General features: G+C 34.5%; 1 protein-coding gene across 4 annotated transcripts in view; it reads right to left on the reverse strand.

The window, feature by feature from the left end:
- The window catches only part of LOC109838712 (probable protein phosphatase 2C 55), a 22,381-nt gene extending 6,537 nt beyond the window's left edge, over nucleotides 1-15,844 (reverse strand). For 3 of the 4 annotated variants that reach the window (XR_002246598.1, XM_020407135.1, XM_020407133.1), the window contains exons 1-3: nucleotides 15,675-15,783; nucleotides 15,422-15,479; nucleotides 14,477-14,541 (exon numbers count right to left, since the gene is read on the reverse strand). Coding sequence is in view for 3 of the 4 variants with exons in the window: in XM_020407135.1 (XP_020262724.1) it covers nucleotides 14,477-14,541; nucleotides 15,422-15,448 (92 nt within the window). In the remaining variant the exon portion in view is untranslated. Of the gene's footprint in view, nucleotides 1-14,476; nucleotides 14,542-15,421; nucleotides 15,480-15,674; nucleotides 15,784-15,814 lie in introns of those variants that run through there. The other variant, XM_020407134.1, reaches the window with a different exon arrangement.

Below are 17,467 nucleotides of genomic sequence, written 5' to 3' on the forward strand. Positions count from 1 at the left end.
CATAAACCATAAAAGTGAGGAATTATGAACAAACATGTGTCTGCCTAAATTTGTTCTTTTTCTCCCATTTTTCTTTTCCTTTCTATATTTGCAAGAATATCACGTTTTTCTGTGATCATGACTGTCAGCAGACTCAGTACATGCATAAAGCAATAATACTTTCAAAGGCTTAACCAATTTTCACATCAACTACTTTTGTGAATGACCTCCTAGTGACCATGGTTCTTGCATGTACATAGGGGTGCAAGCTTCACCACAATAATGTTAAATGTTTGTTTCAAGTTTGTCAATAATCATATCCAAAAGTAATGCCAAACTTTCAGGTTTAAATTTGAAACCTAGGCTGCATCATTATGGGTAAGAATATGGATATGACATGGTATGGCTGCATGGATATGACAAATCTCAAAAATCCAGCATAGGAATATGATGTGGATAACATCACAAAGTTATATGTCAGAGAATTAATGTTATTTATCTACAAGTTATGACATATATACATGTAAGGGTACAATAGTCAAATAAAGGCTACAATAGTCAAATAAATATAATAGTTCAAATAATGTAAATGATTTTCATGACATTATTTATGAAAATGCAAAAAAAAAATTTGAGAAAGTTGACAAATTAATGCATCTACAAACTAAGTGTAATTGCATTAGATTTTTAACTTCTTAATCTGGTACATCTATGTAAAACCCCGTAAATTTGAATATTTTATGATAAATAATGATAAATATGTTATATGGTGAAAAATAATATATTTTGATGTTTGGATATGATAAGAATTGATTTGAGATCAATTCAATGTATATTTGTGAAAATATGAGTGCAAATGCACAAAACATGTACAAAGGCCAAAAGAGTGAAAATCTGGGAATAATGACCAGTTATGAGTTTTTATAATTTTCACACCGATGCAGTTAGAATTTGGAAAAGTGTAAAAGATCAAAGTTGTAGGTCTCTTCAGCAGCTTTCTAACAAGTCTTAGATCACCTCATTCCGAGTTCGTATGAGAAAGTTACAGCAAAAATACCGAAGGGGTATTTTCCTAGTCAGACTAGGTTTCCTGGTTCGGGTCTAACTGGTTTGTTTCGGGTTTGCCTCTATAAATACCTGTATTTTTCACGAAAATTCCTTTCTTTTATCATATCTAAGAACCCTAACAGCCACCAAACCCCCATAAACCCTATTTTGAATTCTTGGAGAAGATTGGAGGCTTTCAAGTTGGGTTTTTGTTGATTTTTGGCTTTTGGAGTGGAGATCTCCTTCGACGTTGTTTCTAACAAGTTTTTCCTTCAACCCCAGGCGAGTATCATCCCTACTAATCCCCCTCCCAGTTTTTAAAATATTTTTGAAGAGTTTTTAATGAGTTTTGTAGAGCCAAATCAATTAATTTGTGTATAAAAATTGGATCTTTTGTATATATGTATAAAGACTAGGTCTTTTCATGTTAAAGAGATTAAGCACGAATTTACAGAAGTATTTTAAGATCTGAAAATAATTTAAAATATTGTTTATCTGAATTTAGATGTCTTATTCTTCATTTTAAAGTTTCGTGCATGATTGAATATCTGAATTTAGATATCTTATTCTTCGTTTTAAAGTTTCGTGCATGATTGAAGGTTTACATATGATTTCTTGTGCAAATAATCATGCTTGTTATGTTCTGTTGAAAATCTGCTGCACATATATACTATTGAACTAGAAATTTAAAATAACAAATGAAATCCAAATTGAACCAAACTAATGCCAATTGAAATATATGTGAATCTAGTTTTCAAAAAAGAAAACCATACCTAAAGATGGTTTTCCTAGAGAAAGATATGCTCAATTTACTGATGATATATGCTGCAGAAAATCTGGCTGGCAGCAAAATAAAAATTTTGAACATGGAAATTAGATAATTATCATAAATGAACTCCAAATCTGACACCAAATTAGTGGACAAATGATAGCTATTGATATTAGTTTTCAAAACGAATAAAACTGAATTCTTAAAAAGAGTTGTCCAGAGAAAGCATATTCTTCAATTTATTATGATATGTCCTGCAGAAAAACTGAGATGTGCTGATTTGACAATAAATTGATATATTACGTAAAAGTTTCTTGAGTTTCCTATTGTTTGTTATTTTTTGAGAGAGTTTCGTCGATCGTGTACTTGTTTATTTAATACAATGCTTAAGAGTTGTTTAATATTTAGGATGACTGATGAACACCAGATATGGACACGCACACCGAGATATGTGCACGTACACTTAGATTATGTTGTGTTAACATACTTTTTGTCGCACGTTGAGCTGATGAATACATATGAAAGAGTATAGTTATTTCATGTATCCGGAAATAGGGAGATAAAACCTATTTGCCGCAGAACGATTGAGTAAGAGTATTACAAAAGTATCGTTAATTCATGTATCCGGAAATAGGGAGATAAAACCTATTTGCCGCAGAACGATTGAGTAAGAGTATTACAAAAGTATCGTTAATTCATGTATCCGGAAATAGGGAGATAAAACCTATTTGCCGCAGAACGATTGAGTAAGAGTATTACAAAAGTATCGTTAATTCATGTATCCGGAAATAGGGAGATAAAACCTATTTGCCGCAGAACGATTGAGTAAGAGTATTACAAAAGTATCGTTAATTCATGTATCCGGAAATAGGGAGATAAAACCTATTTGCCGCAGAACGATTGAGTAAGAGTATTACAAAAGTATCGTTAATTCATGTATCCGGAAATAGGGAGATAAAACCTATTTGTCGCAGAACGATTGAGTAATAGTATTACAACAGTATCGTTATTATATGTATCCGGAATAGGAAAATAATAAATCCTATTGCCGCAGAGCGATTGAGTAACGAGCCTTACAAAAGTATCGCTATAGTACAATATGATGCACACATAGATAATTGATCAGTTGTAAGTTTTACTTCCCAGATAGATTGCCCGTGAGTAGGGTATTTTCCTTTGAGAATTTGATACACCCGTTATGGACGGCAGATATATTTGTTTTAGCTTAGTTGGTATCCTCTTATATTAGAGCAGGTCACTCGGACGTAATTCGAGATGAGATGATTATTCTTTATGTTGGAGATTGGAGTATTTATCATTGATTATTTGTTTTTCATTCATAGAGAGTTATATGAATGATTTGATATATGTATGTACTGACTCTATTTTCTTATATACTCCTACCCCTTCCCCTGGGGAGAGGTAGTGATGATCTCGCTAGCGCTTTGATGCTCGTTGTTTTCCCCTCTTTTAGGCAGCGAGTCTGGCGCACGGAGAGTCGCAGGTTGATGGGACTTCTTAGTTGTCCATTTAGTTACTTATCATATTTTGTAGTTATTGTATAACTCCACATGTAGTTGATTATTTTCAGAATCTAGATTGGTATTTTGTTTCATAGAGTTGAGAGCTATTGTGAGACTTTGTTTATGTGACTCATTGTATTCGAGATTTAGTTCAGACTCAGAGATATGTCTATTTTATTCCAGTTGGGCTCATTATTGATTTTTCTTATGCTTCTTCTGTGTATATCCAGTGTTGTCCTATTTCTATTTTTACCTATCTGTACCTTCACCTATTTATTGTTTCCACTAGAAAGATAGTGATTGTGATGGTGAAACTTGTCATAGCATGGTGGTTGGTGCTTGGCAGGTTTGACAATCCGGGTTTCACCTGGGACTGCAGCCTTGTGTGAACCCTGGGGCGTCACAGTTGGTATCAGAGCTCTAGTTCCAGCATCCTTAGGATCATTCCTGTGTCAAATTGTGGAGCTAGGATAGAGTTTCCTAGGATTCACGTATAGAGTCCGTTAGGAATTCCTAGAATGAGTGAGGACGATACGTGCGTATATCTCAAAATTTCAAATTTTTTTATGACAATTATTTTATGTTGATTTAAAGTATTTGCGTGAATACTATATGTTATAAATACGTACGATCTCACTTACTGTGATTATAAGCTCTCCTCTCGATATTATAAATATTGGAATGAGGATGCAGTCGAGATAAAACTCACACCCGGAGAGCTGGGCAAGCAGAGTCCGAGCCGCAGTAGGCTCCACAGTATTTGATCGACTTTATGACACCGTTTGCAGAAACAGAGACTAGCAACACTCGAGGAAGGAGTAGCGAGTCACATTACATTTTCTGGAGTTCCACCACCCGTTGTACTAATTGTGCCAATTGAAGAGGTAATACTAATGATTACATTATCACCACAACCATTTGTTGATAGAGATACAGAGCAGGAGGCTTGGCTCTATAAGAATAAGAAAGATGTAGGACACTGAGAACACCATAGTGCAGGGCACATTGGATTCATATGCAGCTTATAAATAAAAAGAAATATGTGAAAATTCCTTAACGTAGACTCAGTATCAAACCAGAGGTTAAATATATTCAGCACAGAGGATATCACCGGAGAATAGCATCAAAGAATAGCTACGATTTCAGATTTTCATCGGGACAGTGAATATCACTTATTTGGGAAAATTTTGTTTACTTCTTCGACAAGCAGTTAGAGCTAGTTTGCTTAAAACAGTGAGATATGCCTATAGTTAATTATGAAATCTAGACTAGCATGATGGCAATGACAAGGGCAAGAGGCCTATTATGGGATCTAGAGGACCCCAGCAGCGGGGTAAGGATTTTTACCATCAGCAATAAAGACATTACAAGAAGATAACAAACATTGATTTGATAGCGCCGCAGCAGCGCATGATTCGGGACACATGATACAATTATAATAAGATCGGACATAGAGCAAAGAATTGTCGCAGTATACCAGCAGGAGACTAGCATGATAGAGATCAGGGCCAATAATCTTAGGGCAACAGTTACGGCTAGCATCGGAGGATAGATGTGCTACCGGTTATTATGAGGATGTAGAGGCCTATAGGCCAGAATTGCGCTATTTAGAGTATTCATCAGTGTAGAACGTCATTCTTGGTATGGAATGATTATCATCCTACAATATCAATATCGACTGTTTTGTTAAAACAATACGCTTGTGAGTATTCGTTGGGATTGTATAGATAGTAGCAACCTCATGGGGTAACCAGAATGCGGAGTCATTTCTGGCATACGTCGAAGAGGTGATGATACAGAATCGAGGTGCAGTTTTGAGCGAGACCGGAGTTGTCTCAGTATATCAGGATGTCTTTCAGGACATACCTATGTTTTCTCCAGTGAGAGAGGTTGTTTTCCTGCATCGAGTTGCAGCAGGCACCGTACCGATATTCCGAGCACCTTACCATATCATATCATATGGCACCCGCTGAGATGAGGGAGCTACATACTCAGCTAGATGAGTTGTTATCACAGAGTTTTTTTTTCTGGAGTCCTTTTTTTTTTGGAGTACAGGTCTTCTTCGTGGGGAAGAAGGACTATAGCATGCGATTGTGTATCGATTATCGTGAGTTGAACAAGGTCATTTTCCGGATCACGGATCCACTATTGAGGATTTATGACTTGTTTGACTAGCTGCGGGGAGCGCAATATTTCTCAAAGATTAATCTTCATTCTAGTTATTTTCAGTTGCGATTGCGGTAAATGGATGTTTTCAAAACCGCATTTTCTGACTCAATATGGGTCTTTTGAGTTTTTGTCATGCCATTTGGGCTGACCAATGCACCCGCGGTATTCATGGATTTGATGAACCAGCTTTTTCGTCCATGTTAGGACCAGTTCATAGCCATTTTATTAACGACATCATTATCTTTTCGAGATCGGAGACAGAGCGCGAGCAACATCCTCTATTGGCACTACGGGGATAGTGGATAATTGAGATTAGAGGCATCAGTGATACGCTGAGTTCAGCAAATACGAGTTTTGGCTATAAGAGATTAGATTTTTTTTTAGGCCACGTCATCAGCAGGTGGGGCATAACAGTGGATCCAGCCATTATTGAGGCTATACTTGATTGAGAGCCACTAAGAACCATTTCAGGGGTTCGTAGTTTTAGAATGGTATGAGAGAAAGTTCATTCAAGACTTTTTGAAGATTATGATACTACTTACACACCTTACAAAGAAGAGTGTATAGTTTGCTTTGGGCACGGGGTGCCAGGAAGCCTTTAAGACTATTAAGGCTAGATAGACTACAATGACAATTTTGACTGTTCTAAACAGTGATACGACATTTGTCATTTATGTGGACACACCATTAGCAGGACTACAAGGTGTTTTGATGCAGACCAGGAGAGTATGGCTTATTTTGCGACAGTTTAGGCGTATCGTAACAGATATACAATACATCCATGCACAAGGAAAATATACAAGGATCTGAAGAGGTATTTTTTGGTGGAGTGGTATGCGCAGAGGGATTTCAGATTATGTGGCTAAGTGTTATACCTGCCAACAAATTAAGGCAGAACATTAGAGACATGCAGGAACCCTACAGCTTTTACCCATTCCTGAGTGAAAGTGGGCAGATATTTCCATGGATTTCATAATGGGGTTGCCTAAATCAAAGGAAGGAAATGATTCTATTTGGGTTATAATGGACAGATTGACTAAGCCTACACATTTCTTACCAGTAAGGACGACTTATACGGCAAATATGTATGCAAGGATCTTCGTTTGGGAGATTGTTAGATTGCATGGAGTTTCGGAGACGATTGTATCAGAATATGTATGCAAGGATCTTCGTTTGGGAGATTGTTAGATTGCATGGAGTTTCGGAGACGATTGTATCAGATCGGGGCTCAGGCTTCACATCTCATTTTTGGAGGAGTTTCCAGGATGCTTTTGGTAGTCAGTTGTCATTTAGCAGCGTTTTTCATCCCCAGACAGATGGTCAGACCGTGAGGGTGAATCAGATCGTAGAGGACATGCTGAGAGCATGCATTATGGATTTTTAGGGTAGCTGGGAGGATCACATCCCACTGATTGAATTTGCATATAATAATAGTTATCAAGCTATCATCAGGATGGCATCGTATGAAGCTTTGTACGGGAGACCTTGCAGATCGCCTATATGTTGGGCACACCTATATGTAGGGCAGAGCCAGAGGATAGTTTATTGATTGATCCAGAGTTAGTTAGACAGACCGCAGAGAAGGTGGCATTGATTCGAGAGTGCATTCTTACGGTGCAGAGTCGGTAAAAGAGCTATGTAAATCAGAGGAGGCGACCTTTAGAGTTCCAGGTCGGAGACTCAGTTATGTTGAAAGTATCACTGATGAAGGACGTTCAGCGATTCGGTAGACGGGGGAAGCTTTCCCCGAGATATGTTAGTCCTTTCAGGATCATCGAGCGCATTAGAGCTGTTTCTTACAGGTTAGATCTTCCAGCATTGATGTCGAATATACACGATGTCTTTCATGTTTTGATTCTTAAGAAGCATCTGCGGGATGATGAGCAACAGAGAGTGATTGATTCACCAGAGATTGAGATTCAGGATGACTTGACTACCGTAGAGATTTCAGTATGCATACTTGCTAGAGAGAATAAAAAAAACTTAGGAATAAAGTCATTCCATTAGTGAAAGTTCAGTGGAACCGGTAAGGAGCCGAAGAGATTTCTTGGGAGCGCGAGGAGGATGTTCGTCGCGACTACCCACACCTGTTTGGACATGTATGATGTTGATAAATTCTTATGATTATATGCTTTGATAGTAGTCCTTATCTATGTTGTTTAGTCACATTTATATTCATCTTTAACACTAGAATGGAGATATTGTCACCTGATTCTTAATCATTTGAAACATATGGTATATACATGAGGGTTTCCTTGTTTGGATTATTTCGCTCGACGTACCAATTTCGTTTAATTAGGGATTTAGGGGAGAATGTTTGCATTCTAGGTTGTTAACTTTAAATATCATTGTGCTAATACTATGAGATGGGTGCAGAAGAAATTCTTAATATGAATTACACCTTCTTATTGTGTTTTCCTAGTTTTTAAGCTTTGAGATGCGATTGTGGAATTTCGGGGACGAAATTCTTTTAAGGGGGGAAGAATGTAAAACCCCGTAAATTTGAATATTTTATGATAAATAATGATAAATATGTTATATGGTGAAAAATAATATATTTTGATATTTGGATATGATAATAATTGATTTGAGATCAATTCAATGTATATTTGTGAAAATATGGAGTGCCAAATGCACAAAACGATGTACAAAGGCCAAAAGAGGTGAAATATCTGGGAATGAATGACCAGTTAATGAGTTTTTATAATTTTCACCAGCCCGATGCAGTTTGAATTTGGAAAAGTATAAAAGATCAAAGTTGTAGGTCTCTTCAACATCTTTCCAACAAGTCTTAGATCACCTCATTCCGAGGTCGGATGGAAAGTTATAACCAAAATACCGAAGGGGTATTTTCCTAGTCAGACTAGGTTTCCTGGTTCGGGTCTAACAGGTTTGTTTCGGGTTTGCCTCTATAAATACCTGTATTTTTTACAAAAATTCCTTTTTTTTATCATATCTAAGAACCCTAACAGCCACCAAACCCCCATAAACCCTATTTTGAATTCTTGGAGAAGATTGGAGGCTTTCAAGTTTGGGGTTTTTGTTGATTTTTGGCTTTTGGAGTGGAGATCTCCTTCGACGTTGCTTCTAACAAATTTTCCTACAACCCCAAGTGAGTATCATCTCTACTAATCCCCCTCCCAATTTTTAAAATATTTTTGAAGAGTTTTTAATGAGTTTTATACAGCCTAATCAATTAATTTGTGTATAAAAATTGGAACTTTTGTATATATGTATAAAGACTAGGTCTTTTCATGTTAAAGAGATTAAGCACGAATTTACAGAAGTATTTTAAGATCTGAAAATAATTTAAAATATTGATTATCTGAATTTATATGTCTTATTCTTCGTTTTAAAGTTTCGTGCATGATTGAAGGTTTACATATGATTTCTTGTGCAAATAATCATGCTTGTTATGTTCTGCTGAAAATCTGCTGCACATATACTATTGAGCTAGAAATTTGAAATAACAAATGAAATCCAAATTGAACCAAACTAATGCCAATTGAAAGATATGTGAATCTAGTTTTCAAAACAGAAAACCATACCTAAAGATAGTTTTCTTAGAGAAAGATATGCTCATTTTACTGATGATATATCCTGCAGAAAATCTGCTGCACATATAAAATGTTTGACTGGAAATTTGAAATATCATATGAACTCCAAACTGAACCAAATCAGTGTCAAATGATAGCTATGTGAATCTATTTTTCAAAACGAAAAACTATTCTTAAAAAGAGTTTGTCCAGAGAAAGATATTCTCAATTTACTAATGATATGTCCTGCAGAAAACTGCAGATGTGCTGATTTGAAATAAATTGATATATTACGTAAAGGTTTCTTGAGTTTCGCTCTTGTTTGTTATTTCTGAGAGAGTTTCTCGATCTTGTACTGTTATATACAATGCTTAAGAGTTGTTTAATATCTGGGATGATGATGAACACCAGATATGGACACGCACACCGAGATATGTGCACGTACACTTAGATTATGTTGTGTTAACATACTTTTTGTCGCACGTTGAGCTGATGAATACATATGAAAAAGTATCGTAAATTCATGTATCCGGAAATAGGGAGATAAAACCTATTTGCCGCAGAACGATTGAGTAATAGTATTACAAAAGTATCGTTATTTCATGTATCCGGAAATAGGAAGATAAAACCTATTTGCCGCAGAACGATTGAGTAATAGTATTACAAAAGTATCGTTATTTCATGTATCCGAAAATAGGAAGATAAAACCTATTTGTCGCAGAACGATTGAGTAATAGTATTACAAAAGTATCGTTATTTCATGTATCCGGAAATAGGGAGATAAAACCTATTTGCCGCAGAACGATTGAGTAATAGTATTACAAAAGTATCGTTATTTCATGTATCCGGGATAGGGAGATAAAACCTATTACCGCAGAACGATTGAGTAATAGTATTACAACAGTATCGTTATTATATGTATCCGGAATAGGAAAATAATAAATCCTATTGCCGCAGAGCGATTGAGTAACGAGCATTACAAAAGTATCGCTATAGTACAATATGATGCACACATAGATATTTGATCAGTTGTAAGTTTTACTTCCCAGATAGTTTGCCCGCGAGTAGGGTATTTTCCTTTGAGAATTTGTTGCACCCGTTATGAACGGCAGATATATTTGTTTTAGCTTAGTTGGTATCCTCTTATATTAGAGCAGGTCACTCGGACGTAATTCGAGATGAGATGATTATTCTTTATGTTGGAGATTGGAGTATTTATCATTGATTATTTGTTTTTCATTCATAGAGAGTTATATGAATGATTTGATATATGTATGTACTGACTCTATTTTCTTATATACTCCTACCCCTTCCCCTGGGGAGAGGTAGTGATGATCTCGCTAGCGCTTTGACGCTCGTTGTTTTCCCCCCTTTCAGGCAGCGAGTCTGGCGCACGGAGAGTCGCAGGTTGATGAGACTTTTTAGTTGTCCATTTAGTTACTTATCATATTTTGTAGTTATTGCAGAACTCCACATGTAGTTGATAAATTTTAAAATCTAGATTTGTATTTTGTTTCATAGAGTTGAGAGCTATTGTGAGACTTTGTTTATGTGACTCATTGTATTCGAGATTTAGTTCAGACTCAGAGATATGTCTATTTTATTCCAGTTGGGCTCATTATTGATTTTTCTTATGCTTCTTCTGTGTATATCCAGTGTTGTCCTATTTCTATTTTTACCTGTCTGTACTTTCACCTATTTATTGTTTCCCCTAGAGAGATAGTGATTGTGATGGTGAAACTTGTCATGGCATGGTGGTTGGTGCTTGGCAGGTTTGACAATCCGGGTTTCACCTGGGACTGCAGCCTTGTGTGAACCCTGGGGCGTCACAATCTATTACATGCCTCTGATAGGTCTTGAATACATTATAAACTTTTAAATACATCAAAGAACTATCCAATAAGTATCCAATACCATAAAGTATCTGAGTGCCCAAGTACCTCCAGATAGATATAGAATACATTATAAACTTTTACATACATCAAAGGACTATCCAACGAGTATTCATAATGCATCAGAGTACCGCAGTACCTCCACCGACGTATTACTATATGATATCTAAATCAAATGAATTTATTGGATTTGGGTACCAAATTCAAACCTAAGCTTTCGCATCATAGATTGCCTAAGTGGGTTATTATCTTCAACATCATGCCAAGGTCAACCACTTTCTCTGACATATCATTTCAAACATAGATTTAAATTTCCAGTAATGGATACTTTTCCCTTTGTGCAATGTACCCAGGTCCTCTTTATTTGACAGAATCCAAGTCCTATGGTTCAAACCTATGTTACCTAGGTACTTCTCTCTAAAGTTGTACCCATACCCAACACATACCCCTTACTCATAATTGCACGAACACTTCCTTGGACACTTCTTGAATATATGCACACATTTAATTAGGTGTGTACTCAATCGTATAATACATGTTTTAATCTAAAACACTTGTCATACATTTGTTGGACCAGGGCATATATCCTACACTTCACATCCACTTCTTGAAATTCATTAGACACGGGTCAAGTTCTTTTCAACCCAATCTAGTTCAAAACTATGATTTTAAAGTTTCCTCTTGGCTCTAGTTCAAAAATAAGTGGTTTTCCAATTTATTATCTACATAAAGAAACATAGAAATGTTATAGAAATTTTAATTCTCATAATATGCGAATGTTTAATCTTGCAAAAAAATTTTGCTATGTAAATTATTAATCTCAATATAGATAGAGATACAAATAGTTGTGTCCTATACCCTAAGTTTTTCAAATTTGTTATGTCATGTACCCGTATCTGTACCCATGCAGCATAGGTTCAAACTAACCTTTCTTTTAGAGGTTCTTATTCACTAATCTCCTAAGAACACCAAGATGTCAGATGGTGTCTATCAGCCAATAACCAAGAACTAAACATGTTTGTCACAGAAAAACTAGTACATAAGTACTAGCATCGAACGTGCAAAAATATTCAATTAGATGATTAATCTTAAGTTTTCATGTAATAGTTTGATAATGATGATTTGACTAAATTGCACTCAAAAAGCACTTATATATATCCCAAGTTTCGGAACGGAGCACAAAAAAAGCCTAAGTTGTTCACCATGTGAATTTACTTAAACATGAAAAGATGAAAATGCCCTTCTACCTAAATAACGTCCCACAGTAAAAAAACTTCAAATTTTACTGTTACAACCAGTTATCCCCCCCTCTCACCCTTGGCACAATTGTATAACAAGAAACTAGGGTTTCATGCCTCTAATACTTGACTTTAGCCCCGTATATGAGCGAGAACATCTAATCTTGGTTTGACGAGCTGCAGCAGGTAATCTTAATTCTAGGGTTTTAATTTGGAGGAAATTACTCAGATTTTGAAGAGGAAGAAGAAGATAAAGAAGATGAAGAAAAAGAGGAGGAATGGTATTTAATAAGGAGAGGGAGTGGTAGAGTTCTAATTAATACAACTAAGGATAGTTGGCACTTACATTAGTCACATGAGGTAGCATGTGGGAATATTCTCACGGCTGGTTAACAGAAGGTATCGAACTGCACTTTTTCTACAACTGAGGGTATTTTTTGCCCCGTTTTAAAACTTGGGGTATATAACTACTTTTTTGGAAAACAATGCAGTATTCAAGTTCAATTTAGCTATGATTTAATTTATGCAATTTTATATGGAGCTCTACATAGAAAATGTATCTAAAAGTGTTATTTATCCATTAAATCTATCTTAACATAATTTTGTTGAGTAGTTTTCTAATTGCGGATAATATAATTAGAGTAAGTAATTAAAATAAAGAAGAAAAATGGGGATATTGGAATTTAATTATGTGTGTATTGTCATTTCATGATTTAAAATATTATAGAAATAAGAAAGGAAGAAAGGAAATAAATGTTTCTCTTGAAAAATTAGAATTTTAATTATGCGAGTTCAAATACTATACTCATGTCATGATTTAGAATCTTCTAGAAACAGAAAATAAAAGAAAGGAAAGGAAAAAAATCTCCCTTGCAAAATTACTATTTTACACCTCCAAATTACAATTGGAAAGAGAAAAATATCCACCACTCATCCCACTTTCACTACCCTCACTATTCATTATCTATACTAATATTTAATGAACTTAGTGGGGATAGTGAAATTTTTGGAGGAATGAATGACATTTCCTCCTTCCTATAGTGATAATAAGGGAATAATTGTAATTTTACAGAAGATATTTTTTTTCATTTCTTTTCTTTACTTATTCCTAGAATATTCTAAATCATAACACAAGAATGTGATTTGACTTAGATAATTAAATATTAAGATATTTAATTATGCGAGTTCAAATCATATTTTCATGTCATGATTTAGAATGTTCTAGAACTAAGTAAATAAAAGAAAAGTAAAGAAAAATAAAGGGTTATCTCTCTTGCGAAATTCCAATTGAAATATTATTATAGATGTTATAAGAGAGAAATATAAGATGATAAGTTTCTATCTAGAAAAAAATTATTAGATATACGTCAATGCAAGATATATACAACGATTGAAATTTTGACTATGATCGTTTTTAAGGATCCTTTTTAATAGAGTTTTTTGAAACAAGAAATATTATCTACAATGATTTTACTTACTGTTTAATAAATAAAATTTTAACCTTCTCATGCTCCAATGACTTCGTTCCCAAGTCTCAAATTTACAAGAACATCACATCATTAAATTTTACAAAAAAACTATATTACTTTGGAGTATGTTTAGCAGATTTGAAATTTAAGATATAAAACTTAAAAAAGATGAAACTTTGGGTATATAAAGGCAAGTTAACCCTTCTTATAAGAAAAGAGGATAAGTTGAACATCAATTTGCTCATGCGGCAATGCTAGTATAGTAGTAGAGATATTTAATAGCAGCATCAAGTCATTCAACCCTTTGCCTCCAATTAAACAGAAGTTTTGGCTATGAGAAGCATGTCAATCAAACTCCAAATTTCACTAAGTGTTTTGCAAATCCATTGTCAAAGAAAATGTAGTATAGAAGGTTTTGTAAACAAATCATGTCAGTTGAATAGTGACGCTAGTGCTATTCCTAATTTTAAGCTCGCACAATAAGGGGAAAGGCCATCCAAATTTGTAAATCATCCAAATTTGTAAATCCTAGGAAATATCCTACAGGATGGATGCAAATAAAACGAGCTTCTAAGGAAATTGCATTCCTCTTTAGGAAAAATTTAAAAACCAAAAGAATTTGCATTATATGATGCCATCATAGCAATAAATTTGAAAAGAATATCTAGTTAAATTCAAAGAAAAAGTGAACTTTCAACTTTCAAGTAATGAACCTTGCCCAATAATAAACTAGTTAATGTATTGTGACAACTAATATAAGTAATAATAAAGCCATATATAATAATAAAGCCATATAAAAACATAAGTAATAGACTAGGAGCAAGAAAGACAGCTTCATGCAAGTGTTATCTTACACAATAGAATGGTGCACACGATCCTTGAGAGAGTGCCATTTTCGCCTTACAACAGCAAGGTTTCTCTGTTATGGCATGCAAAGAAAATTAGTCACCAACTGGATTTACATAAAATCCCGAGTTTATTCATCACTTGACTTGGTTAAAAGTTTTTGTTGGAAAATCAGTTTCGCATCTCATAATAAATTCATAGGTTTAATTTCACAAAACCCCTTGAACTTTGGGGTGTGGTGGACATAACCCCCCAAACTTTGTTTATCTCACATAACCACCCTGAACTTTGAGGTGTTTTGCCAGGCGAATTTTGAGCTTTTCTCGCCGGACCCCATACATGTAAATTGCAAATAATCAAAATTTAATTAGGGGAAAATCCAAAATTAAGGAGAGGGTATTTTTCCTATATAAATGACAAATTTTAGAATTTTTCTTTCAAGGAAATTTTATTATTTGCGAATTATATGTAGGGGATCCAATGAGAATAGTTCGAAGTTCATGGAATTATGTGAAATTAACCCTAAATTCATAACATCATAGCGTCATTTTCTTTTCTTTTTAAGGAAAGGCCTGGGTCATAGTTGTAAACTGTTTGTCCTCTAAGAACAATTAAAGGACGAAAGACTTAGGAGTCAAAATCCAACAATTTCCAAATTCATCAGATTAACAAAATATTGGTACAAGGTCCTAAAGAATAAAATGAAAATAAATCGTATGAAAATATAGGCCTTTTTTAAGAGAATTTTGGGCATTAAAATAAAGCATATTTCAAAACAACGGATTCTTTAAAGGGCTCAAAGTAATCATTTCATTAATTATTGAGGCCTAAAAAGCGGAAAAGGGGTTGGGCAGAAATTGAAAATTTTTCAAAATCCCAGGGGGCTAAACATAATTGTTTAAAACTATTCCAGCTGAAAATTCAAGAAACCCATAACAACAAAGATCGCCCACCTTATCTCGCTCCTTGTCTCCTGCCATTATCAAATCAAGAGACCTTCTTTTTTTTCACCTGTTAATTCAAAACAAGAAGAAGATTCAATTAAGATAGAAATCAAGGCGCAAAAGGAAATGATTATGGCTGGTGAAATTAAACCAACATTGACCTATTTTTCAAAAAAAAAAAGTAAGGAGAATAACAACCAAATCTAAGTCGAAAAAAGCAAAAAAATATGAAGAAAGAAATATAACAAATTTTCATGCTTACATTTCTATAAGCGATCGTTATTGGTCGTTTTGAACAGGATTGAGAAGAGAGAGGTGACCACGAATCGACGAGAGAAAGAGAGGGAAATGGGAGGAGAATATTTAGGGAATTAATATAAGGTTAAATTTCAGAAAAACTACCTTAACTGTGGATGATTACAGATAAGCCCATAACCTTAAAAATATCCGAAAGACTCCCTCAACTTTTGGGGTGTTATCAGCAGTAGCATTTTATCATGGGGGGTGGTGGGGGACAGCAAACATCTATTTACATTTAGCAAAATGAGCATATCAAGAGATAGAAGAGATGGAACCCACACCTTTTCACGTGACGTTGTGCTTATCTCATGGTAGCTCATTTGACAAAATGAGTTGCTACTCCATATCCATTTTTTTCATTGTAAATTATAAAAAGGAGTTTTGTCTTTACCCCAAAGCTTTACCACTATTTATGTTTGAACCCACTTACTTATATTAGGTGGGGCACGTGATAGAATATATTAATTTTCTATTTCGAGATTATTATACTTGTGTCACAAAATATATAGTTCATGTGTGGCCAAATATATAGTTCATGGTGACCATAAAAATGTATTGAACTGTTTTGAATGCCTCCGTAGTAGGGATTTTAAACCGTATCCGTATCTGAAAAAATGTTCATAACTGTATCTGTTAGGATACAGACATGATTACTCAAATCTATAATCGATACGATATGGTTACGATAAGGTTTTATAGTGAAATATCTAGATCGGTATCTGAAATATCTGAAAACATATTACTCATACTATTACGATAGTTTTAATCCTAAGATTATAGATTTGAGGATAATCTTGATGATCAAGATGTTTAATCTTAGCTTTTCAAATATAATGAGCATACTAACGAACTCTTTTGTATGACATGAATTGTATCTTTTTCAATACTATCTAATTTTCTCACATCAATTTTGTATCCGCATGCATATTCGTTATATATCTGCAAGTATATCCATATCCAATTTTAACAGATATGGATATGAATTTTCCTTACCGATGTATATCTGTATCCATATCCGTATTTAGGATGGGTAAGCGAATATGAATATGGTAAGAATCATATATACGAGTCGTATCTAGACCGAATGCACCCCTACTCCATAGTAAAGCTTTATTGGTTTGACTCTTTTGATTTTCAGAGAAATAATAAACGTAAGAAACTTAAAATATGGCATTGTAAAGTTTTAAGCTAGATAGGTGCAGGATATGGTTTTCTATGTTTTATTATTACAGTTTCCATATATTACTAATAGAGAGATGATATGGAATTCAAACGTATTCTGAATCTAATTTTCTAGACGCATCATTCTACTCGAGTGTCAAACCAAATTTCCAACTAAAATGAGACATTTACTAACTCAATTTACTCCTAATATCAGGTAAAAAAAAAAAATCAAAGTTCATTGTGTGATTCCTTATATCAGCAACAAGGTCCCTAAAACTCTAACAATATTATCAATTAAAAAGAAAGTAAATGAAATCTTACGAAGGAAATAGATCCACTCAGTGAAATCTTAGCGAAGAAATAGTTCTTAATGCGTTTCGACGCCATAAAAATGAACAATTAGAAACTAGAGGACATCCATTGATCGTTACCTGAACCCTAGACTTAAATAGTGATTATTACCATGTGACCCGCGACAAAAAAAACATAATTAGCGTAAGAGTCGATGCCAATAATTCACATCAAGATTGCATTACACTTATATTAGTTATTAACTAGTATGTAAGACGTGCAAATGCACGTAATGCATAT

The sequence above is a fragment of the Asparagus officinalis genome, chromosome 4 (assembly GCF_001876935.1).
Source record: "Asparagus officinalis chromosome 4, Aspof.V1, whole genome shotgun sequence".
Classification (NCBI taxonomy): Eukaryota; Viridiplantae; Streptophyta; class Magnoliopsida; order Asparagales; family Asparagaceae; genus Asparagus; species Asparagus officinalis.